At 57.1% G+C, this 22,765-nt stretch overlaps 2 protein-coding genes across 3 annotated transcripts; one reads left to right on the top strand and one right to left on the bottom strand.

Annotated features, from left to right (window-relative positions):
• The first annotated feature begins 559 nt into the window (after positions 1–559).
• On the top strand, positions 560–18,376 carry ABR (ABR activator of RhoGEF and GTPase). Of its 2 annotated transcripts, XM_010722098.3 has the most exons (22): positions 560–1,060; positions 2,670–2,774; positions 3,111–3,296; positions 3,439–3,546; positions 3,964–4,024; positions 5,450–5,502; positions 5,666–5,806; positions 6,005–6,126; positions 6,231–6,396; positions 6,522–6,644; positions 6,733–6,808; positions 6,960–7,064; positions 7,445–7,519; positions 7,658–7,755; positions 7,864–7,995; positions 13,881–13,940; positions 14,045–14,154; positions 14,263–14,402; positions 14,949–15,083; positions 15,190–15,295; positions 16,262–16,409; positions 16,540–18,376. In XM_010722098.3, exons 1-22 carry the CDS (start codon positions 947–949, stop codon positions 16,627–16,629), a joined length of 2,454 nt encoding a protein of 817 aa, XP_010720400.1. In that variant the 5' UTR covers positions 560–946; the 3' UTR covers positions 16,630–18,376. The 2 variants fall into 2 exon arrangements, with proteins under 2 accessions (XP_010720400.1, XP_010720401.1); XM_010722099.3 differs by lacking the exons at positions 560–1,060; positions 2,670–2,774; positions 3,111–3,296; ... (10 more) ...; positions 7,658–7,755; positions 7,864–7,995 and adding an exon at positions 10,107–10,456.
• Positions 18,377–19,231: 855 nt separating this feature from the next.
• TIMM22 (translocase of inner mitochondrial membrane 22) lies at positions 19,232–22,732 on the bottom strand. The gene is made up of 3 exons (XM_010722097.3): positions 22,347–22,732; positions 21,289–21,361; positions 19,232–20,176 (listed from the first exon to the last, which is right to left on the bottom strand). The coding sequence occupies exons 1-3, from the start codon at positions 22,428–22,430 to the stop codon at positions 20,100–20,102; spliced, it is 234 nt and encodes a 77-aa protein (XP_010720399.2). The 5' UTR covers positions 22,431–22,732; the 3' UTR covers positions 19,232–20,099.
• Between the last annotated feature and the right edge of the window lie 33 nt (positions 22,733–22,765).

Genomic DNA, 22,765 nt, shown 5'->3' on the forward strand with positions numbered 1-22,765 from the left:
TTTTGCGTAGGAGATTGAGAAAACAACTGAAATGGCTCTTGCATTATTACCTCCTCCAGATATCTGCATCTCCAATCCCCTCTTGCCCCACTCATCAGGGCCAGCGAGGCCCTGCAGAATTGCTAGATGTAGACCGCGTGCTCTGGGCAGTACTGTGCATCAGCACCATTTCCCTGCTGAGCTTTCTTCTGGAGCAGGGAGGGGTCCAGGAGCCTTCATCTGTGGGATTCAGAGTGGGGGGTCAGATGTCCTAATGGGACATGATCTCTTCTGCTGCCCTCAAGGGTCACTAAAGAATCCCGTTATCCAGCTCTCCCCCTTCATGGGGATACCCATGGGTGACAGCAGGCAGAATGGGTGCTCTGTTGCTCGCTGCTCTGGCTGGCGAGTCCAGGGAGGACATGGGGGTGCGGATGGAGGGTTGGGGACCTCTCCCCATGGAGTTCCCCCTTGCTCTCTGGCTTCCCCAGTGCCCTAACTCCGAAAAAACATTTGCCGAGCTGTCTTGACCATAGTGTGAGCAGCCCCACCTCCACACCAGACGTGCATTTCCTGTAGCGAGAGCACAGGGCGGAGCGGCAGCGCTGGCTGCAAGCAGAACAGAGCGGCACGGCGGGCAGCGGCCCTACGCTGCTGGCGGGGCACCCGGGGAAAGCGTTGGCCAAGGCAGAGCCAAGCAGCTCCTCCGTCTCCGCTCGGGTGACCTCGCCGTCCCCGCTGCCGTCACGCGCGGGTGGCTGTGCTGCTGCCTGGGGAGAGCCCCGCAGCGGGGCCGACGGCCTGAGCTGGGGCAGGCGGGAGCACCGGGGATCCCATAATGGCTCCTTTCATCCAGAGGCTGTGGCCGGCATCCAGGGCTGAGTCAGACCCGGCTGGCTCGGCTGCGTAAGTCCTCACGTCCGAAGCCTTGTGGGGTCCCCGCAGCCCCCCTGGTGCCCAGCAGGCCATGGAGGAGGAAGAGGAAGCCATAGGGTACCTGGATAAAGTCCTGGAGGATGAAGATGACTCTGAGCCAGGAACCCCCACCAGCCCCGGGTCTCCATTCTCGGCCAGTGAGAAGGTGGGCACCCATGGGGCACCCTGCTTCAGTGCTGGATGGGGTGGGGATGGAAATGGGCTTCTTGCTGCTGCTGGCATGGGCCTAGGGGCTTGGGTGCGAGGTTTCCCAGGGCAGGGGTGGGGAGGGAATTGAGTGCCAAGAGCTCAGCCAGTGCTTGTGTGTGCCTGCTGGGGTGGGCTGCTGTGCTGGCGGAGCTGGGATGCTCGAGATGAGGCTGGACCACTCTGTGCCACTGACTCACTGCACAGCCATGAGCAAACTCCCTAAATTGCTCCCAGCCCTGGTACTTTGGCCCGGGAGGTGTCCTGGTGTCTCTAGCTACAGCCCTTTGCCTTCTAGCCCACCTAGCATGGTTGCTTCATGGGGGGATGGAGGAGGTCTCCATCTCTGTTCTCCATGGGAGTCTCCTTCCCAGGGTGGCCACTGGACCCTGCGTGAGGGTGGACTTTCTGCCCGTTGGGGCCATGGGGGTCCCACTGACACTGTCGCCAGGAGTATCACGGGCCTTGGGTGCAAATGTGCCCCCCTTATCTCCTCAGCTCTCACGCAGGGCCCAGCCTCAGGGGAAGCAGGAAGAGCCCATGACTAATGGTGGCAACGAGCCCGCCAGCACCAAGCAGGCTCCCTGTGCTCCCCCCACAGAGCTCCCTGCAGCCTGGCCTTAATGGTACTGCTGGGCAGGGAGCACTGGGCTCTGAGCTGGCTGATGGGATGGGACCGAGCGGTGCCCACATGGGGTGAGACAGGAGTATCGTGTGCTTCCTGGCTGTGCTTCCATCCAGGAGGGGCTGCTCATGCTGCTCATGGCATCCGAGTGAGGCTGCTGTTGCTGCACCTTTGGTGTGGTGCCCAGGGCTGGCAGAGAGAGAGGACCGTGGTCCTGCTTAGCCGTCCCAAATTGCTTGGAACAACAAGCTGGTAGTTGTGTTCCTCACTCTCCAAATTAGGTTGTAACAGCTGGGTTAAGGCAGGGCTGTGTCTCTGCCTGGTGCTGTTCTGGTTGGCAAAGCCCAGCTCCTGAGAGTGAGCTTTAGTGGATGGGAATTTTGAGCACAGCGTGGGTTTGACGCAGTCCAAAGCCCGAGAGAGGCATTCAGGGTTGTGCCTGGGCCTGATGTCATGGCTAGGTGCATCTCTTCTGAGTAGAGCAGAAGCTTCTGGTGTGCATGGATGGGTGCTGTGCCCCTGGCACTGGGCCTGCCCTGATGCCACCAAGCAGTGACGCAGAGGCCAGTGGTGACCACAGGGGTGGCACTTTCCCAGAGAAAACCCTAGCTGGGAAGAGGGTGGTGCTGGCTCACAAAGCCAGCCTTAAGGCATGGTTTCTTTGGGCGCCTGTGGACTCTGCCCTGGGAGGGTTTTACCTCACTGTGCCGCCTGGAACATTGCCTGCAGTGCTGGGCTCAAGGCCAAGCAAAGTCGGTGCTGCCCCAGCTTCCCAGCTGGCTCCAGCCTGGCCGTGCTGTCCTGCAGGCACGTACCAGGCCCTTGCTGCGGTGTCTCTATGCTGGAAGGGATGTGTCCTCGTGGAGATGCTGGGGCTGGGGGATGAGGGGCTCTGTGCCATGCTGACTGCTGGCTGAGCTGGGCTCCTTGCTGTGTTGCACAGGGTGAGCGAGATGCTGGCAAAGGGCTGGAGATGCGGAAGCTGGTGCTCTCCGGCTTCCTGGCCAGCGAGGAGATCTACATCAACCAGCTGGAGGCACTCCTGTTGGTGAGCACAGCCGGGCCCCCTCCCCAAGGGGGTCACCAGAAGGGATGGAGGGTGGGGTCCTTCCTTCCCGGGCAGTCCTTGCCAGCTTGCCCAGCACAGAAGTGTCTGTAGCCCTGCTTCCTCCCATGGCCACCATTGGCTCTTGCAGTGGAGATGCAATTGCATAACATGAGGCTGCTGGGATGGGCAAGTCTGAGGGTGCAGGAGCAGGGAGCAGACCTTGCAGTTACTGTCCCTCGTGCTGGGGGCCACGGCTGTCCCAGAGCTATCCCCATTGTTGGGCTGGAAGAGTCTTTGGGGCCCAGCTCTCAGACGCTCTCCCTTCTCCTTCGGCAGCCCATGAAGCCGCTGAAGGCCACAGCCACTACATCACAGCCCGTCCTCACCCTGCAGCAGATTGAAACCATTTTCTACAAGATCCAAGACATCTACGAAATCCACAAGGAGTTCTATGACAACCTGTGCCCCAAGGTGCAGCAGTGGGACAGTAACATCACCATGGGCCACCTCTTCCAGAAGCTGGTATGCTCCTTGCTCGGCTGGGTCACCCACATCCCCTTCTGCTTGAGGGACAGACTGAGGTGGTTTATGGCCCTGCCTGGCCTCTGGGGGTGCAGGGGGCACTGTGAGCACCTGGCTGACCCCACTCCCCCCCTGCTCACAGGCCAGCCAGCTTGGGGTGTACAAGGCCTTTGTGGATAACTACAAAATTGCTCTGGAAACAGCCGAGAAGTGCAGCCATAGCAACAACCAGTTCCAGAAGATCTCTGAGGTGAGTGGGGCTGGGGTCATGCTATGGGGTTAGAGCATGTGTCATGGGGTGGGGAAGGGGACTTTGTTCCCACAGCTGTGCTGACCACATGCACTCTATAGATGTTCCCCCTGCCCTGGGGACTTTTGGGTACCATCTGTAAAGCAGAACCACCTTTTGCCGTGTGGGCTGGTGGTGCTCACTGGGTGTTGTTCTGAATCCTGCAGGCTTTGCCCCCCAATTTGGGACCCCTCAGTGGACCAGTGCTGTGATACTGCTTTGGGGAGACCTGGGGGAATGGCTGGATCCACCTTTAGCTAGTAGCACCCCATGCTTATGGCAAGGCCCTGTGGGGCTGGGGGAGAGTCTTGGAGCAGAGCCTCCCAGCCTTGAGGAATCCCTGCCCCAGCCCCGCTTTGCTGCCCTTTCCCTTCCTAGGAACTGAAGGTGAAAGGCCCCAAGGACTCGAAGGAGAGCCACACGTCCGTCACCATGGAGGGTACGGCATGCGTGCGAGGGGCGGGCGTGGGGAGGGGGCTGCAGCCTTTTGTCTGCGGGTGCATTACCAAGCAGCTCCCGGCAGTGGAGCCCTTTTGCGTTCCCATGCGCAGCGCTGGCACTGAGTAGGGGGGGACGCCCCTCGTGAGGATGCTGGGGGCGTGCAGCAGCCCCCCACCCCCTGCCCCACCCCCCTGCCCACCCCCTCCTCCTATGCTGGGAGCTGTGCTGAGGGCCGATGCCGTGGCGCAGCAGCTGGGCTGAGCTGCCGAGGGGAGGCAGGGATGGCTGCGCGGAGAAGGGGCTGCCATGGAAATCCTCGTTATCATCCGGCTTTGCTGTAACTGCACCTACGGTGAGGGCTGGCGGGGGCTGTGGTGCGGGGGGAGCGTTTCACCTGCTGAGATGCTGACGTCTTTACGGGACGGTGGTGGCTTTGTGCTCTGCAACCTGAAGTTGGGCTCTTCTTTGTTCCGGGCTCTGTTGAACCGCCTGGCTCCGGCAGAGTGGCCATGCGCTCATCTGGCCCATGGGGCTCGTGTTGGTGGTGGAGATGGGGAGAGAGCTGCTCAATGGGGCTCTGCGGAGAGGTTGCTATGGGGAGGGGTCCTCCTTTTGCTCGTTGGATGCTGTGAGCATCTTGAGGCTGCGATGCCCTTCTTGGCTCCGTGCTTTTCTGCCTGCTGTCATCCAGCCCCTGGGGACCGCGGTGATAGGGATGGTGCTGGAGAGGGGGTTGGTGCTGTGCCGGATCAGCCCCTCCTGGGGACACGTTGGGCTCCCAGGTGCTTTGTGTGTTCCCCGTAGTGATGGCAGCAGGAGGCTGTGTCCTCCCTCTGTGCAAGGCGGGGCGGTACCTTGAGCGTCCCCTCCCTCCTGGCTCTCACTGAGTGCTGCAGGAGCTCCAGCTTTCCGAGGTGTGGGGAAGTGGCTGCAGTGGGGGACAGTCCCGTGTCCTTTCTCAGACAGAGGGGTTCTTGTCTTCTCACCTGGGGCTGTTGGACAGCACTCTCCTCCAGGCTCCTTGGGAGCTTCTCCATGACTCATAGCGCGGTGCAGGGTCAGCACGTTTCCCACTTCCTCTCCTGGTTGCAGCGCTTCCCTACTGGGGCTCTGCAATTTGAGGAAGTGATCCGAATCGCCGGGAAAATCCAGATGCCTCAGTCTGGGTATAAATAGCCCAGAGGGATGTGCAAGCAACCAGCTGCAGGGTGATGGGACCCAGCACCACAAGGGGATGATATGGAAGGTCCTGCTGCTGGGGCTGAAGGGAGCTGCAGAGCATCTCATTGGGTGGGTGAGCGGGGCTGGAGCAGGAGCTACACAGGATCCAGCATGGAGCAAAAAGAGAAACTGAGAAAGATTCTGTCTGTGAGGAGCTGAGCTCCCACAGGCAGTGCCAACTGACACCTTGTGTCTCCCACAGCACTGCTGTACAAACCCATTGACCGTGTCACCCGGAGCACCCTTGTTCTGCACGTGAGTGTGATGCCAGTACTGGGACGAGGTGGGGATGGTGAGGTGACCTGTGATGGCTGTGTCCCCTGGCTGGACCAACCATGTCCTGCTGCTGTTGGGGTCCCACAGCATGGGGAGCAGTGTGGGGGGCACCCCAAGCTTACTCCATCCTCACCCCATCCAGGACCTCCTCAAGCACACCCCGTCTGACCACCCCGACTACCCACTGCTGCAGGACGCCCTCCGCATCTCACAGAACTTCCTCTCCAGCATCAATGAGGACATCGATCCCCGGAGGACAGCGGTCACTACTCCCAAGGGGGAGGTGAGACTGGCAGGGTGGAACAGGGGGGCAGTCGAGCCCTGGTCCTTGCTGCTTGCTGGCACCCTACTGACATTCAGGGAGACAGAATGGTACCCAGGGGACATGGACCTGTGAGATGAAACATGAGGAGGGACAGGGTGTGTGTGTGTGCCACCCTATGCTCTTTTCCCTCTCTGACACCCACCCTGCTCCCTGCAGACCCGGCAGCTCATCAAGGACGGCTTCTTGGTGGAGCTGTCAGAGGGCTCGCGGAAGCTGCGGCACGTCTTCCTCTTCACTGATGTGCTGCTCTGCGCCAAGCTGAAGAAGACAGCCGTGGGGTAAGAAGGGCACTGGGTTTAGGGGGGATGAGCTGGATGCCTCAGCCTCCAGTGGGATCCAGTAGGGCTGGGTGGATCTCTCAGTGCTCACACCTCGGCTGCAGGAAGCACCAGCAGTACGACTGTAAGTGGTACGTGCCCCTGGCCGACCTGGTGTTCCCCTCGCCGGAGGAGTCAGAGCACTGCCCTCAGGTGCACGTCATCCCCGACCACGAGCTGGAGGACATGAAAATGAAGATCTCAGCCATCAAGAGTGAGGTGCAGAAGGAGGTGAGAGGAGAGCATGGGATGCCTATGAAGTGTCAGGATATCCCCATGCTTGGATGGGACACCGATGAAATCTTGCCTGCCTGTCCTTGACCGACTCAACCTCTGTGTCCTCTCCCTGCCTGCAGAAAGCCAACAAAGGGCAGAGCCGTGCCATTGAGCGCCTCAAGAAGAAGATGTTTGAGAATGAATTCTGGCTGCTCCTCAACTCGCCCGCCATTCCCTTCCGCATCCACAACCGCAACGGAAAGGTAAGCAGGGCTGCAGGTGAGAGCACAGGGTTGTGCTGGCCAAGGAGGGACAAGTCTCAGCTCTGCAGCATTGCCTTCTCTCTTCCAGAGCTACTTGTTCCTGCTGTCCTCTGACTACGAGAGGTCCGAGTGGAGGGAAGCCATTCAGAAACTGCAGAAAAAAGGTAATTCTTGTCCTGTTGAGGCCCCCATGGATTGTCTTTTCCCCAGAATGCTGGGATGGGTTGGTCCCATGTGATTGCAGCCACTGCCATCCGGTCCCTGGGGCCAGTGCTGGCCATGTCCCTCTGAAGCTCCTCTGCTGTCCTCTTGCAGACCTCCAGGCCTTTGTGCTGAGCTCAGTGGAGCTGCAGGTGCTGACAGGGTCCTGCTTCAAGCTACGCACTGTCCACAACATCCCAGTCACCAGCAATAAGGATGGTGAGTGATGACCGGGCTGGTGGCCCCTCTTTGCACGGTGGTGTCAGTGGGGAGGGCATTCTGTGTCCCTGGCCTGGTGAGGGGTCCCTGCTGCGGTGGCCCTGGCTGTGCATGGGGACATGTCCCCAGCAGGTGGCACTGCGGGAGCACAGCTGGGCTCCCGGACACAGCACTCCCAGCTGTGACATGGGGCTGGCTTTGGGGTGGGAGCGTCACCCCAGCATCGGGATGCCCAGTGGGGCTGTTGTGGGGGAGGGAGGGAGTCGATGCTTGGCCTTCCCCAGACCTCTGAGACAGCCCTGCAGAAGACTGGGAGTGTCACTCGGGGGCTGTGCTGGATGGTAAAAACCAGAGCCCTAACGCATCCCCCTGTCTTGCAGATGATGAGTCCCCTGGGCTCTATGGGTTCCTGCACGTCATTGTCCACTCTGCCAAGGGCTTCAAGCAGTCAGCCAGTAAGTGCAGGCACCTGTCCTTTGTGCAGGGGCTGGGGAGGGAGCTCGGTCCTGCATGTGGCCCCGCTCTGTCCCAGTGTCCCAGGGTTTGGCAGTGAGTACACATTTCTGGATGCTCAGCAGTGTCTCCTCCCCCAGACCTGTACTGCACACTGGAGGTGGATTCCTTCGGCTATTTTGTCAGCAAAGCCAAGACCAGGGTTTTTCGGGACACAACAGAGCCGCAGTGGAATGAGGTGAGAGTAGGCTGTGGGATGTGGGGAAGAGACCATGCTCACCTTCCAGTGCAAGCTTTGAAGCTGATTTGGGTGCTGGTTCTGAGCCATCCTCTCTCCTCTCCCCAGGAGTTTGAGATTGAGCTGGAAGGCTCCCAATCCCTGCGCATCCTCTGCTATGAGAAATGCTATGACAAGACCAAACTCAACAAGGACAACAATGAAATCGTGGACAAGATCATGGGCAAGGGGCAGATCCAGGTATGTGCTGGGGCATTCGGGCATCTTCTCACCCTCTTGGGGCTGGTCTGCTGGGCCGGGAGATGGTGTGTATCTGGCCTTTGGGTGGATCCCTGCATGCAGTAGCCTTAGCAGAGGCACAGAGCACAAAGGGATCCTGGCGAGGTGGCAAAGCCCATGATCATCCTGAGGGTTGCATCCAATTCTTGCCCTGGTGGCAGAGGGCTGCAGGAATGGGGCTGCTCTGTCCAAGATGGGGCTGTGAGCTGGGTGCCTGCTTGCCCCAAGGAGGGCTCTGGGTGTGCTGCCCTACATCTCCCACGCCAGCACAGCCGTCCCACTCTGCCGGCCACGGCTGTCCCCCTCTGCCACCATCTGCCTCGCCTGCGCCTCCATCAGCTGCTGTTATGGCAACGGGTGTTTCCAAGGCAACAGCTGAGCTGCCTCTGATTGGAGGTTACCAGGCAGGGAGGATGGAGGCCTTGGATGCCCTGAGATGCTCCCAGGTGAGCGGCAGCAGGACAACAGGGAATGCCCACCCTGTTTCGTGGCAGGACCCCTGGTCTGGCTGCCTTCCCTGCTATGCTGGGGAGAGCGTCATTCTGGGGACATGTTCTTCCAACCTGAGCGTGCTTCTAAGTGCCCGTCATGGCTGTCTGCTCCATGGGAAAGTAGCTGAGGGCAGGTCCCTGGGGAGGGAGGAAGGAGCATGAAAATGTTGCTGAGATGGAGGCACCAAGTGGGGTCAGCACCAAACTGGGTGCAAGATGGGAGATTGGGGCTCGGCTGGGCTCATTCATATCCAAAATTTCCTATCTGTTGCCCTCCTTGGCACAGGGCAGGGGTGATGTGGGGTCAAGCAGCGTGCGAGAGGCCGGGGAAGGGGCTCAGCGCCTCGGAGGGCTCAGCCCAGCTGCACTCTCTGAAATAGCCCATGTCAACAAACATGAGTCACGCTGAGAGATGCGGGGATCAAGATGGGGACAGCACAGCTTGTCTCTGCTATGCAAAAGTCCTGGAGGAAGAAAGGAAGAGATAAGAGACCTCAGGGCTGCTTGCCCCAAGGAAGACCTGACTGGATGCACTGGTGTCTCTGACACTGGGACAGGGGTGTCCAACCATCACCCAGCCCCATTGCTCTGGGCAGGGCTGGCTGCAACAGGACCAGCACGGTTACAGACTTGGAATGGAATGGAGCAGGTATGGGCAGGACAGGCGCTGCTGTTTGCGGGTACCTGCGTTGTTGCATCCTTACTCTGTGCTCTGAGCTGCTAAGGCAGAGATGCTGCCCAGGATAGCTCTTATTTGGTCTCTGAGATGGTGTTTGTTCTAGTTAGCAGTGAGGAGCAGAAAGCACTGGTCTGAGGTTGGCAAGGGGCTGAGCAGTGGGGCATCAGGAGAGCTCAGAGCCCTGGAGGGCAGCCAGGGGTCATGGGGCGGGAGGGAGCAGCCCCTTCTTGGCTGTATGGCTGCATTTTGGGGCAAGGGGAGGAGATGCAGCTTTTGGAAGCGGAGGCTGTGTTGTCATGGGCACAGTGCCTGCAGTTCTTGCAGGGAATCACCCCCTGGCTAGCCCCCTTGGTGCAGAGCTGGCAGAGGCTCCACAGGAGATCTGTGGTGTTGGGGCTCTACTGGGTCTGCAGGGACTCACAGGGTGCTCCATGCAGGCCTGGGGGCTGGATCTTTCCTGGTGCTGAGCCCCATGGGGACAGGGGACTGTGCAAGTCCCCACACTATCACTTTGCTCTGTCCCTGTGTGCCACGAGGAGCCGTGGTGATGCTCCAGGGCAGCACACCCCACCTCTGTACTCTGCCCCACTTTGTCCCCTCCTCACTTCCCCAGCAGTGGAGGTGATGAGGTCCAGGAAAGGATGGGGAAGTGTGGAGGGATCCCTGTTCCCCAGAGCTTGGCAGGGCAATCCCCAAAGCACCAACCCCGTGCCTCTTGCCAGGCCCAGCCTGGCTGCTCAGAGGGCTGGGAATGCTCCGGCGCTGTGTCCCCAGCCGTGTCAGGCAAGGCTGCGCAACCCTCCTGAGCAGCACGGCGGGCGGCAGGGCGGGAGTTAACGCGTGGGGGACGCCGGGGGGGCTGCTTTGAGTCACTTCCTCGCAGTGGGAGGGAGGCTTTGGGGCTGCCGAGCCGCTTCTCGCCAGCCTGGCTCACACCCTGAAGATGAGCCCAGCCTGCTGCTGCCCGAGCCGGGCTGTCCCCGGCCACTGCTGAGCTCCGTGCCCCAGCAGCCGGAATGCCAGTGCTATTCTAACCCCCACCTGAGCCACCCTCGGGTCCTCCAACCTCTCCTCTCGCGTCCGCGGAGCCGAAGCGGTGGTGATGACCGACGTGTTGGTGCAGCCGGACAGTGGCCCCGCTCCTGGGGGGGAGCACCTGGAGCCGGGTGCAGAGGAGCCTGATGGCAAACGGCCCCCCACCACCGGCGCCCGCCTCTGGGGCCGGGTGCGCAGCAAGCTGCTGCGACAGAAGGTGCGGGGGGACCGGGAGGAGGTGAGGGGCACCTGGATGGCTTTCCCATGCTGTGGCTTTTGGCTGAGGGGGGTTGTGGCTGTGGGCGTGCCTCACTACCTGCTTGCTTTGGGGAGATGGTTCTGCATGCTCTGTTTGGATGCGTTGGGAGCTTTTAGAAGTAGCTGCCTTCTTAGTGTTTGTTTTCCTCTTTCCCTTCTTCCCTGGGGGATGCTGAGCTGCTTTGTGCTGCGCTGGTTGGGATGTGCTTGGGGTGTAACACCCCACGAGTGGCCGGGAGGAAACACAGCACCTCGGTGTGTTGTACTCCCCCATGGGTGGTAGGTGCTGCTTGGCTTGCAGCCCCCCTGACCCTAACCCTCGCTCTGATGCTGCGTTGCAGCTGCATTGCAGCCCCATCAGTGCTGTCTGTCTTTGGGATATGATGAGGTACAGGGGGGACAGCACCATCTCAGGCTGTCCTGTGTGACACCAGGCGCTTTCTTCCTGTGCTGGCTCGGAGCGGTGGTGGACAGGAGCTGCCCTGGCACGTGTGGGTTCAGTTTGTCAACAGCACAAGGGGCTCAGTGGCAGCAGGGCTGGCTGTGACGCAGCAGCATTAACCTCGATTTTGTGCAGCCGCCACTCCCGGGGATTAAGGGGCGGCAAGGGCTGTGCAGGAGGCTGCCGGGGGCTGTTGCTGGGTCAAAAGCCAAGCGGGTTGTGCTTCCCACTGCTGCTCCAGGATGCGGGGCAGACAGGCAAGCAGAGGCTGTGTCACCATGAGCTGTCCTGCTAAGGAGTTCGGCTACAGCAAGTCCGTGTGCAGGGTCCTGGTGTGCGGAGAGCACGTCCTGCATCCTGCTGGATGGGGCTGTGAATTGCTGCTTTGGGCTATGCTTTGCTTTGGGCTAGCATAGGGGCTGCTGTGTTCCAATGGCATAGCTCTGGCATTGCCAGCTCTGTGGGCAAGGAGTTGGTTGGGGAATCTAGAACATCCTCTGGTCACTGGACTGCTCCTGGAGGCCAGGCTGGGTGCCCTCAGGTACCAAAATGATGTGGAATTGCCCCAACTGCACTAACTCTGCTGGGATCTCACTCCCAGGGTGATACGGGGTGACGCCACGCTGGTGAGTCACTGCAGTGCTCAGAATGGCTTCACCCCAGGCTGAGGCATCGAGTGACCTCATGGATGAGGCACAAGAAGGGATGTGCCCGGCAGCATCTCAGCTCCTGGGGCCACTGCATGGGTCTCCCTGCCACCAGCAGTGACCACAGCCTCTGTGCTGGCCTCAGCATGGGTGTGTCAGTCACAGCACTGTCCTTGTGGGCAGGAGGGAGTTGTCCCACAGAGACACCTGTGACCCGTTTGCCTGGCTTCAGGGTGATGCATGCGTCCAGCTCAGCACAAAGCTTGTGCACAGCACCTGGCATCTGGGACTGCAGCGTATCACCTGCACCATCCTCTCTGCCAGCTTGGGGACATTACTGGGTCGTGCTGGAGTGAGGCAGCTCCCTTTGGTGCAGGAGAAGGAGTTGGTGATGGTGACAGTTGCTGAGAGCTGGGTGTTTGCCAGCCATTGCATGGGCAGATGCTCACATTCATCCCATGTGTGGGGACAAGGCTGGCAAGACACTGCCTTATGGGGATATGGGTAGGCTTTGGGGAGCACTGGGACCAGCCCTGAGCCCACAGGGACTCACCCCAGCTGCAGGGCAGCTTGGTGACTCCAGCTGAGCCATTTCTGTTGTGGGGCAGTGATGGAAGCGGGGGGCTGTAGTGTGGCAGGCGGCCTCAGGAACGCGGCATGCTCAGGGTAAGGTCTGCAGCGCTAGCAGCATCCAACCTGGCTTTTATTATGGCTCTGTTCAGAGCCTGCTAAAGCCCTTCCAGATGTGCACTGCCAGGGCCATCAGAGCCAAGGGGACCCATGGGATGGGGCTGGGGCAGATGTGCGTGTTGTTTTCAATTAATCTCGTGCTGCAGAGTGCGGAGGCCCATGGCTCCTGACCTGGCTGGGCAATGAATGGCTTCACTTGTCGCTGTTGGGGCTGCAGTAACAAGCCAGCCCCTGTGCCGTTGCCATACAGGAGATGTGGGAAAGGGGTGAAAGCCCCTTGCATCTGTCCAAGGGTCCCTGGCCAGAACTGTGGTGCTACTGTGCAGGGGGCTGTGGCAGGCATGCTGTGGCACTGTGGTGGAGGGGATGTGGAGCTGCAGGGCTGGGGCTGGCCACGGTCCAGCTGAAGTCTCATAATCTTTGTGTCCAAACCTACTGTAGAGCCCCATGGGAGCCCAGGGTAGCTGCAGCCTTTCTTCTCCTTCTCCTCCTCCTCACTGTTCCCAGCAGCCACAGTATTGGGTTTGAGCAGGGAGCCAGGGCAACTTGGTGTCTTGGTGTGCAAGAGGGGACGTGAGGGACTCCAGCACCCCTCAGCACAATGTGCACTGGCTTCATGAGCAGCCAGAAAATGTGGCAGGGGAATGATAGCTCAGTGGCCAGAGCTCTGGACATCTTGATGCTTGCCTCGAGCATCTCCCAAGCCATCAGCTGCCAGAGGAAACTCCAACGTCCTTGAGGAGTGACCTCATGTGTGTGGCATGAGCCTCGCCTGGCAGCTGCACACACATGGCTCTGGGACCCCCGCCAGGTCCACGTCCCGTCCCCTTCCCCGAGGGGACATTAGTGCCGGGCACTGCCCTACTGCCTGCCCTGTGCATTATTACAGGGATCGATGGGGACAGATCAATGCTACCAGCTGGGGACCAAAAAGCCCCAAAAGGCCATTGGAGTGAGAGCTGGCTGCTCTGGCAGAGCCCCATGCCCTCGGGTGGGAGCAGAACCCCTGATCTCAGTCCCCATCCCTGTGGGAAGGCGAGCCGGTGGCAGCCTTCCTCACCCCTGCTATCATGTCTCCAGGGATGAGATCCCTGATCTCCATTCTTTTGGGTCCAGAATCAGCACTGTCACCTCTGCCCCAGTCCCGCATCACTGGGGATTGGGGACACCTCTGTTCCACCTCGCTGCCACCTCGCTGCCACCCGTGTCAGGGCCTTGGGAACACCAGAACCTTGCTGCGGCCCAGGGGAAGCATCACCGCGTCCCCTGCTAGCCCGAAAGCCTGAAATAGCAGAGCCTGTCATTCCCAGGGGTTATAAATAGCCCTGGCTATTGGGAGATGTTGTTTTTTTCTGCATGGAAAATGCTGCCCTAGTTCTGTTCCATCAATCTGCCTCCAGAAATAGTCCCGATTCTTGGAAATTTCTTGTCTCTGGGGTGTGTATTCAGCTGGGGGCTCAGGGGGGACTGATCCCACATGGGTTCAGCCCCCAACCCAAGGGACCCCGGATTGTCCCCTTTGGTGTCCAACACCACCTGCGGTTTAGGGGGGGGTGGCGGCAGGTGGGCAATCAAGGACCCTCACGTGCTGTCTCTCCTCACAGCTGGACCCGCAGGCTGTGCAGACCAAGAACTGGCACATGGACGTGATTGAGATGAATGGGGTAAGTGGGGCCCAAGCCCCCTTCCTTGGGGTGGGAGCTGCCAGCTGGGATCCAGGCTGTGGGGCTGTGTGACACAGAGATGACAACCGGGGCATCTCCCGCAGATCAAGGTGGAGTTCTCCATGAAGTTCACGAGCAGAGACATGAGCCTGAAGAGGACCCCATCCAAAAAGCAGACTGGAGTCTTCGGGGTCAAAATCAGCGTTGTGACAAAGTGTGTGCAGGGCTGCGGGTGGCTGCTGTCCCACTCCCTGTGGGATCTGGGAACGTGGGGCTGGTGGGGTCCAGCAATTACTGCTTACACCTCTCCTTTCTGAGCCAGGCGCGAGCGCTCCAAGGTGCCTTACATTGTGCGCCAGTGCATCGAGGAGGTGGAGAAGAGAGGCATTGAGGAGGTTGGCATCTACAGGATCTCCGGCGTTGCCACGGACATCCAGGCACTGAAGGCTGTCTTTGATGCGAGTGAGTGATTGCTTCTGTCCATCTGCAGGCATCATGCACCCTTCCAGCCCCCAGTCCTGCAGGCTTGGGGTCTGCCAGTTGCATTGCACAAGGTGCAAATTGTGTGGGTGGGTGCATGGGGTCTGAGCCCCCAGAAGGGAGCCTTGCAATCCCTGACCTATTTTTGGTGGTGTTTATGTTATGGCTGTGCTCTGCCTCCATGCCTGGCCGGCTCCCAGGGAGACACTGAGTCAGGGCAAGGTTGCAGAGGGATTTGCAAATTGTTCCGCGTTCCATTGCCCAGCAGGCAGGGACCACTCAGCTGTGCCCAGCCCTGGCATGGCCAAACAATCCACTCCCAACAGCAGCAGGAGGGTCGGAAGTTGGGTTAATGCTCACACTGGTGCACGTCCCCTCCGTGGGATGGTCACATCCACAGGGACCCATGGTGTCTCTTGGAGTGCCGTGGGGCTGGGGACCCAGCTGTGCTGCCCCCTTATTGGGCACTGGGGAGATGCAGGTGTTGGCAAACAGGAAGCATCACATGTGGCTCTGCTCTCTGGCCAGATAACAAGGACATCCTGGTGATGCTGAGTGACATGGACATCAACGCCATCGCTGGCACGCTCAAGCTGTATTTCCGGGAGCTGCCCGAGCCCCTCCTCACTGACAGACTATACCCTGCCTTTATGGAGGGCATCGGTAAGGCCTCGGGGATAAGAAGTGGTCTGGCCATGCTGCTTTTCCCCACCATCCCGCTCGTGCAAGGCTGGACGCCCTGTCCTGAGCTCTCTCTCCTTGCCCCCAGCCCTCTCAGATCCTGCTGCCAAGGAGAACTGCATGATGCACCTTCTCCGCTCACTGCCTGACCCCAACCTCATCACTTTCCTCTTCCTGCTGGAGCACTTGAAAAGGTAACAGCTTGGTGGTGCACGGCAGGGAGGGCAGCTCAGCCTTTGGCATGAGGCAGCTCTTGGCTGCCTCAGCCTGCCTGCAGCTGCTGGGATGAGATCTGTGGCCTCAGCAGAGGGCGGGGAATCAATTTGGAACCATGCAGTGCCCTCTTAGAAAACAGCACTGCATCCCTTCTCATCAGTCCAGGAGCAAAGCACATTGTGCTAATCCCCGTAACGTGTCTGCAGGGGTGTTCAGCTTTGCAGAACCATCCTGAAGCTGCATGCAGCACCTTATGCTGCTGTAGTTGCATCTAGCATGGCAGAGGCTGGAGCTCCTGTGCCGGCTCCATCTGGAGCAGGGAGAGCCCATCTGAGACCAGGGAAGGGCAGCAATGGTGGACACACAGCTGTCAGCAGAGCCCAGACACAGTGTGCTGTGAGCTAGGGAATGGGACTGGCAGCTCGTGTTACTCACATCGGGAACTGTTTTTCTCTGGTTTGGCTAAAAGCAAACAGAAAAAGTGATTGCTGCTGGGGGTGGGGAAGGAAAATCCATTTCCATCCCGAGAATTGGGCACAGGCAGTTCCTACATCTGCTCTCCTGGCTGGGGCTCAGCCGAGGAGTGTGGCCACCTGCTGACATGGCAGTGCAGTCCCCCAGTGTGGCGTAGATGGGGCCAGGGGCCAGTGTGCATCCCCCATGCCCTGCAGGGGCTGGGGCAGGGCGGAGGCTCTGTAGATCAGAAGCAGGCCAGGCTACGCCGCTGCCACATCACACTTGGGGCTCCCAGCCAGGCCTGGCGGCTCCTGCAGAGGCCATGAAGGGGGCTGAGCTCTCTGCCCTGCCCCTGGGTCTGAACAGTCAATGCTGGGGCTGCAGGGTGGGAGGAAGGCTTGGTGTTTGTTCCCTCACGTTGCCCCATGCCTGTGCTCTGGGGGTGAAGCTTTGGGGGCTCACATTTGTGCTCTCTCCCCATCCTACAGGGTAGCGGAAAAGGAGCCCATCAACAAAATGTCCCTCCACAACCTGGCCACAGTCTTTGGGCCAACACTGCTGAGACCTTCAGAGGGGGAGAGCAAAGGACACCTCACCCTGGCATCGGACATCTGGTCCCACGATGTGATGGCCCAGGTAAGAGCCGAGTTGGCAGTGCGGGGGCCCTGAAGGGCTTCCCCTGTCTGTTCTCACTGGGGATTGCTGCTCAGGGCATGCTGGCAGCACTCTCCTTTTTGGCCTAACACTCCCTGTTTGCCCACCGTAGGTCCAGGTCCTTCTCTACTACCTGCAGCATCCTCCCATCTCCTTCACGGAGCTGAAACGCAACACACTTTACTTCTCCACGGACGTGTAGCCCGCAGGGAGGAGGCACCGGCTGCAAACACTCCCAGCTCCCTGCCAGGGCCATGGACCGGATCGCGGCCCCTGAGGACATCAGCCTTGACCCGAGATGTGCTGCCTGCAGCTCCTGTACAATTGTGTACTGATGGCCTGGTGCCGCCCCAGCGCCGTGCCGCTCTGTAAAGTAGTCGTGTCTTATGTCCCTTCTTGTGTTCAAGAATTGTTTTTATGTATATTTGTTCAACGGATGAGGTAGTGACTGACAAGGGCTGTGGACACAGGCTCCTCCTTTGGCTTACTTTCTCCTGGACTCCTTCCCACCCGCTGACTCCTGCCCAGCAGCCCTCATCTCACCCTGCTCAAAGCCTGCAGCACCTATCAGTGCCCAGCTGCTGCTTGGCTCTGCTCTGCCTCGCTGCCTGCGCCGTTGGACCCCACACCTGGATCTGGTTCTGCACCATGAGAGCACAAAGCAGGGCATTGCTGCCTCCCTACCACATCCCTGCTCAGTGCTTCAGGCCAGTCTCCTTGCTCCCCGTGCTCCACCTGCAGGGGTGCAGCATGGTGGTTACCTCCCTTGGTGTTCTGCAGGTGTCACAATTTCCCCTTCACAGGGTCTAGGGTCTAGGCCTTGTTCTTGCCAAGCAAGAGTGTTTCCCTGCCATTTCTGTATCCCTTCCTTAGCTTTGCACGTGCCCCTTCCAGCCAAGCACTGCCACTGGGTTACCAACCCCTGGCTGCAATGCACTGCAGCTCCATCTGCATCCCACAACAATGCTGGCCGAAGCCCCAGTGAGGAAGGGGAGGTTTTGTTTCCCTCCGTGGCCCAGGGAAAGGAGGAGGAAAGCCCTTGTGGGCTCCTTGGCTCTCACTCCCGGAGGCAGCAGTGCTTCTCACAAGGCTGTATTAATGGCCGTGTCCCTGCCCTTACAGGTGGGTGCTGGTGCCTGCTGGGACACAAAGCCTCAGTTCTGTGAGCCCACTCTGTGTTATCATGGGGAAAGCCCCCTCCTCGATTGCGGTGGCCCCACGCACTCCTGTGCCAAAGGAGATGGATGAGAGGTGACCAAGCATGTCCCCACTACCAGCCTTGCCTTTACCCACCTGACTATCAGACTGTTCCAGGTAGAGCCCGGCCGATGCTCCAGGTGTGTCTCAAGCCCACCTCCCTGGGGAAGACAGCACCTGCCGGCCCCCCACCAGCAAAGCAACTACAGGAGGGGAGGTCTTTTGGTCTCCCTCTAAAGGGCTCACACTCCAGCCCCTGCTCCTCTTGACTACCAGCTAAACAGAAGGGAAACAGCATAGCAGAAAATAACCAGGCGTCTGTCTTGGCCCTGGACCCAGGAAGGAGGCTGAGCATTAGATCTGACTGCACAACGGATCCCTGTACGTGTCTGATTTGTTACATGTGTCCAAGTCTGTCCACCATAGTGTCATTCCAGATGGAGGCTCTGTACAGCCAAATCCCCCTGTGTGATGGTGGCCGGGGACCACTCCGCACAGCCCCGGTACAGCAGGCGGCAGCTGTCCCTGTGGTGGGCTTTGTTTGTCCCCACAGGAGGGGAAGGTGGGGGGGGTGAACTTTTGCAGCTACAGGTAGAATAGAACTGTTAATTAATATTTGACTTTCAGAAGTTGTTAAGGATATATTTTTGTTTGTGTTCTGTTTCAATTTCTGTAGATTATAAACTTTAAATGGCTGTAAACCATGTGAAGAGAAAAAAAACAACTGTTAATAAAAACGCAAAGCCCCAACATTTGCACAAAAGGAGCCCTGTGGTGTTGCTGCTTGCACGAGTTGATCACCGTGGCTCCATAACTGCTGCTCTTTCAGTCATGGAAATCTTGCTAGTTGTGTTTCAAGCCAGTGGTATAAGCACGGGCACTGTGCCAGGCAGTCTTTTAGGAGACATCTTATGGTTTGGGCTACATCCTTGCATTTCAGTACATTCTGGAGAAAAAACCTGGACTGTCTGGAGCCAGCTTGTTTAATCAGCCCAGAATTACTCAAGCTTCAAATTCAGCTGACTTGCACAGCTTCTGCCTGAGGATACTGAACAGGCACAGCGAGGGAGATCAGGCGATCAGGAAACCTCAGCTGATAGATCACATGGAGCTGTCTCCCCACTTCTTTCCGTGTAGGCATGGGAGACAGCACGTCACCAAAGTGACCACTTTCTCACTAAACACCCAGCTGGTGTTGCTCTTCCAGGTAAGCAAATGCTGTGCTGTCCTGGGATGTCAAACCCTGAATGCAGAGGGGAAGCAGGTGGGAGAACCCCCATTAGATGTTCACAGTGCATTTTAAATCCTGCTGTTCCATTGCAAGGGTGGGTGTTTGCCCTTGCACGGTGGCTCAAAGAAGGTTAAAACAGCATCTAAACTATTTTGAATATAAAAATTATCCCCTGAGGTCTGAAAACAGAGTTTGGTTAGAAAAACAAGACAGCTAATAAGAATGCAAATCCAAAAGGGAGCAGCCAGCCAAGCTCATGAGCAGGTGCTCTGACTTCAGTACCAGCATTCTGCAGAAGTGATGTTTCACTTTCTCCCAGTTTAACACTGGGGAGCTGAGAGGTGGTGTAGGAAAAGGATGGGAAGCAGGCAGCGTGCTAAGTGAACGCCTTGTTATCTGTCTTTATTCTCACAACTCTGCTTTAAAGCCCAGCCATCAAACTGCTGGAACTGAGGGTGTGAGCCTGTGGCAGTATAAAGCAGTAGCAAAACTGCTTGTACTCCCAGGGCGAGGTTAAATCAGGCAAGCCAAATGGCTACAGAGAATTATACATCTGCAACAACCTCTTTTTTATCCTTAAACTGTTTTGTTCATCTGCCAGGAACCACATGGTCCTAAGGCACAGGATTCCTTTTTGCTTTTCCCCTTTAAGAAATGGTAAAGAAATCTGGCATTCGTTCTGTACTTGAAATAAGACAAGTTGTACAGATGGTGGTTTGTCTTCAGTTGGTATTTTAAGAAAAGCCTGGAACAAACTATTTCTCCACAGGATCTTACCTCTCCCCAACAGAGCAGCAAGCTGCAAACCAGGAGCTGCTAAACACTTGCAGCATATTCAAACACACGGTAACATAAACCACTGCTTTCTTTATGAAGATTGTCCTCCTGCCTCTTTTGATGCTAGCAACAGACTTAATCAAAATCAGACCCAAAGGATCGAGAAAGCTCAGAGTCCAGGCTTGTTTCCTGGAAACTGACAGTCAGCTGATCCGTACTGGTGATACTGCTCCCTGTGCCTGGCTCCATCCTTGCACATTCCTGCAGGCCTGCCTGAAGCAGCATGCCAAGGCTCGCAGCCAGATTATTGTTAGTCATTCAGGAAAAGCAGCCAGCATCATCCAGCTTGCACTGATCAGGGCTCCAAGGCAGTGGAAAGGTAAGCCTGATGGTTCTTCTGCCGTGATGCAGGCTCTGAGCAGCAGCACTGGAACGCAAGGAAAACTTGCTCCCAAGGGATCCTGCTGTTACCGCAGATAGTAATCAATTGCTGCGGAAAAAGCAGCAAATCCACCACAGCCGATCACCCCTGCCTTCATGCCAGCTGCAATGCAAAAGGGTGGGAAAGAATGAGACAAAACAGGGAAAAAAAGATTCCTTGCAGCAATTAGCCTACACTGCATTGGCTTGGAAAGCTGACACCTGCAGGAACCTGGAGGTCCTCCACCAGGGAATGCTGCCACTGCCCAAGGGAAGGGGGTAACCTGGCACAGATGGGACTTCAGCTCCCACATCTGGATTAGCGTAACACAGTGACTGTGTGCCGTGTTGCTAAGTCTCCCTGCACAGGCTAGGACATAAAATAGCAGTGGCCACTGCCGATTTCAGGGTGCTCTGATTCAAAGCAAGTGACTTTATTGTTGGGCAAGGATGGACAGCAAAAGCAGCTGCTACTTTGAATGCTCTAAGAGGATTAGGTGCAGGACAGACACAACTTAACAAGCTCAATTAGAAGCTCTTTTGAGAGCACTTTCATTTCTTCTATGCTCTGTAAACTGCTTTTGTCTTTTTGATTTTGTTTTCTTAAAGATAAGTAAGTGAAGTTTGATATTTCTGCTGAGCAGCAGCACAGTTCTCTTCCTGCCTGGGGCTCTTCTCCAGATGTTAACAGTCAAAGCTTCCCAAGAAGTCCCCACTAGGTCCTGCTGGACGAAAATTCTCAGTCCTCCTGCTCTTGCACAGCTAAATAGAATTGCCTGTTTGATTTGAGATGGGAGAAAGGAGGGAAGCATTGTATAAGCTGTGCAAGTTAACAGAGTTCTTGTCAGTGAAACAATATATATAAGTAGAGTCTATTAACACAAGAGCTGTAACTTCAGCAAGTTGCTCAGAACATATTTTTGGCTCCCTCTCCATGACACCCTAGAAGCATGTGGACAGCTAGCACCATTTCCTGATTTGCTTTCAAGTCACTTCTGTTCATTTTTCTCCGATCTCCCTGTCCTGTACAACCAGCCTTCTCTACCCACACATATTTTTCAAGATGACAGGAAAATGACAGAGATGGCAATTCTGCCAACTTCAAGCACATTCTCATGCTGACATCAACATAACCCCATACAAAGAGATTTGCAGTGTGTGTTGCCTTAAAAATGCTGCCTGTTACCATACCAAATTGCTGTCTTATCACAGTAGTTGCTAGCAGGCATCACCAACCTCTGAAGCCGATTGCTCCTCCCGTGATGCAGCCACTAATAACACTGTTCCTCCAGTCTGACTTTCCACGATACTGTGGAATTAAAAAACAGAGACAACAAGTAAATATGGAGTAACAACTCGACATCTGTGCTAATACCAAGGGAGATGAAGCGACATTCCAGACGTTTCACATGAGGATGTTTTTCCCTCTGATTTCAGCAGATGGCTCCCCTGCACTGTAAAAGGTTTTGCACGGCCAGGCGGAGGGGAAGGAGCAGGTCAGCAGCAGAGGTAAGACACATCCGCGTGGTGCAATGCAGTGCTACAACAGACTCTCAGGTGAATCCATACAGCCCCCAGAAGGCAGCACTGTGCACTGGAATTAGCTCACAGATTTTAAAGGCACTGTGAGCACAGTCTGGCCATGCAGCCTGCTGCTCAGCATGGGGAGAGCATCAGCAGCCTGCGGGCAAACATTAGCTATGGAAATAGCATGAGCACACTAGTTTTTCACCAGTGCAACATCTGTTTGTTCTGCTTCACTGTGCAAACAGATATACTTTTCTTTTATATAAAAACTAATTGTGTTTTTCAATTAAAGGACAGTACTGACATTCATAACAGACTCATCTTCCTATTTAAGAAAATGGACAATAGCTGTAATGCCGAACCGCACGAGGTCACTTCTTGCTGTAGGGGCAAGATGAAAACAAGTCTATTACTTCAGAACTTTCATCAAAGGATCCCTTTCTGCACATACAATTTTTGGAGGCTCAGATGGCCATGTTGCAACTCCCAGTTTGATCTTTTAACACAACAAGAAGTTATTTGGAGCTTAGGTTTCAAAAAGTAACGCCAAAATCCAGGACTTGAACGGGAAAGGTCTTCACTATTGCACGCAGCTCTGCTTATTCCATCAGAGAACAGCTCTGAAAACCTTTAGAACTGAAAAGCTTAAATGAGCAAGCAAAAGGAAACGAGCCAATCCCTCACCACAGTGCAAGGGGGCTTGGACTCATGAAAGGTGATCAAGTGTATAATAAAACCTTATGTAATGTTTGAGAGTCATTACTCACTGATTCCACCACGCACTCGGTGCAGGAGAACATGGCGCCCACGATGGCGAAGTTCTTGGCATAGGAAATGCCGCGCTGCCCCATGTCCTTCAGCACCTCCTTGGCAGTTGGGGTGCGATAGGGGTCCTTGGGGTCGAAGCCCACATTGGTGTCGATGCCAGCAGTGAAGATCCCAAACGCTCCTCCGAGAACGAACCCTGGGAAAGACGATGGGTATGAAATGAACCTCTGGATTGGAGCAGCGGTCTCCTCACAGGATCAGAGCTGCCCCGGTCCTACGGGCAGCACGAGCGCTGTCCCTCCGTGTGGTGGGCACTGATGCTGACCCTCCTTTACTGCAGGCACACAGCACGGAGCACTCTTCCTTCAACTGGGGAGGTAAGAAAGGAGACCCCTCCCGGGGCCCACGGGCCAGAACG

Source organism: Meleagris gallopavo, chromosome 21, assembly GCF_000146605.3.
Source record: "Meleagris gallopavo isolate NT-WF06-2002-E0010 breed Aviagen turkey brand Nicholas breeding stock chromosome 21, Turkey_5.1, whole genome shotgun sequence".
NCBI classification, from domain to species: Eukaryota; Metazoa; Chordata; class Aves; order Galliformes; family Phasianidae; genus Meleagris; species Meleagris gallopavo.

Coding starts and splice junctions, on each gene's coding strand:
- ABR (XM_010722098.3), top strand. CDS start 947: ATGGAGGAGGAAGAGGAAGCCATAGGGTACCTGGATAAAGTCCTGGAG. Junction 7,756..7,863: donor CAGAGCCGCAGTGGAATGAG/GTGAGAGTAGGC, acceptor TCCTCTCCCCAG/GAGTTTGAGATTGAGCTGGA. Junction 14,155..14,262: donor AAAATCAGCGTTGTGACAAA/GTGTGTGCAGGG, acceptor TTTCTGAGCCAG/GCGCGAGCGCTCCAAGGTGC.
- TIMM22 (XM_010722097.3), bottom strand. CDS start 22,430: ATGGGGCAGCGCGGCATTTCCTATGCCAAGAACTTCGCCATCGTGGGC. Junction 21,362..22,346: donor CCGAGTGCGTGGTGGAATCA/GTGAGTAATGAC, acceptor TTAATTCCACAG/TATCGTGGAAAGTCAGACTG. Junction 20,177..21,288: donor AGGAGCAATCGGCTTCAGAG/GTTGGTGATGCC, acceptor TTTGCATTGCAG/CTGGCATGAAGGCAGGGGTG.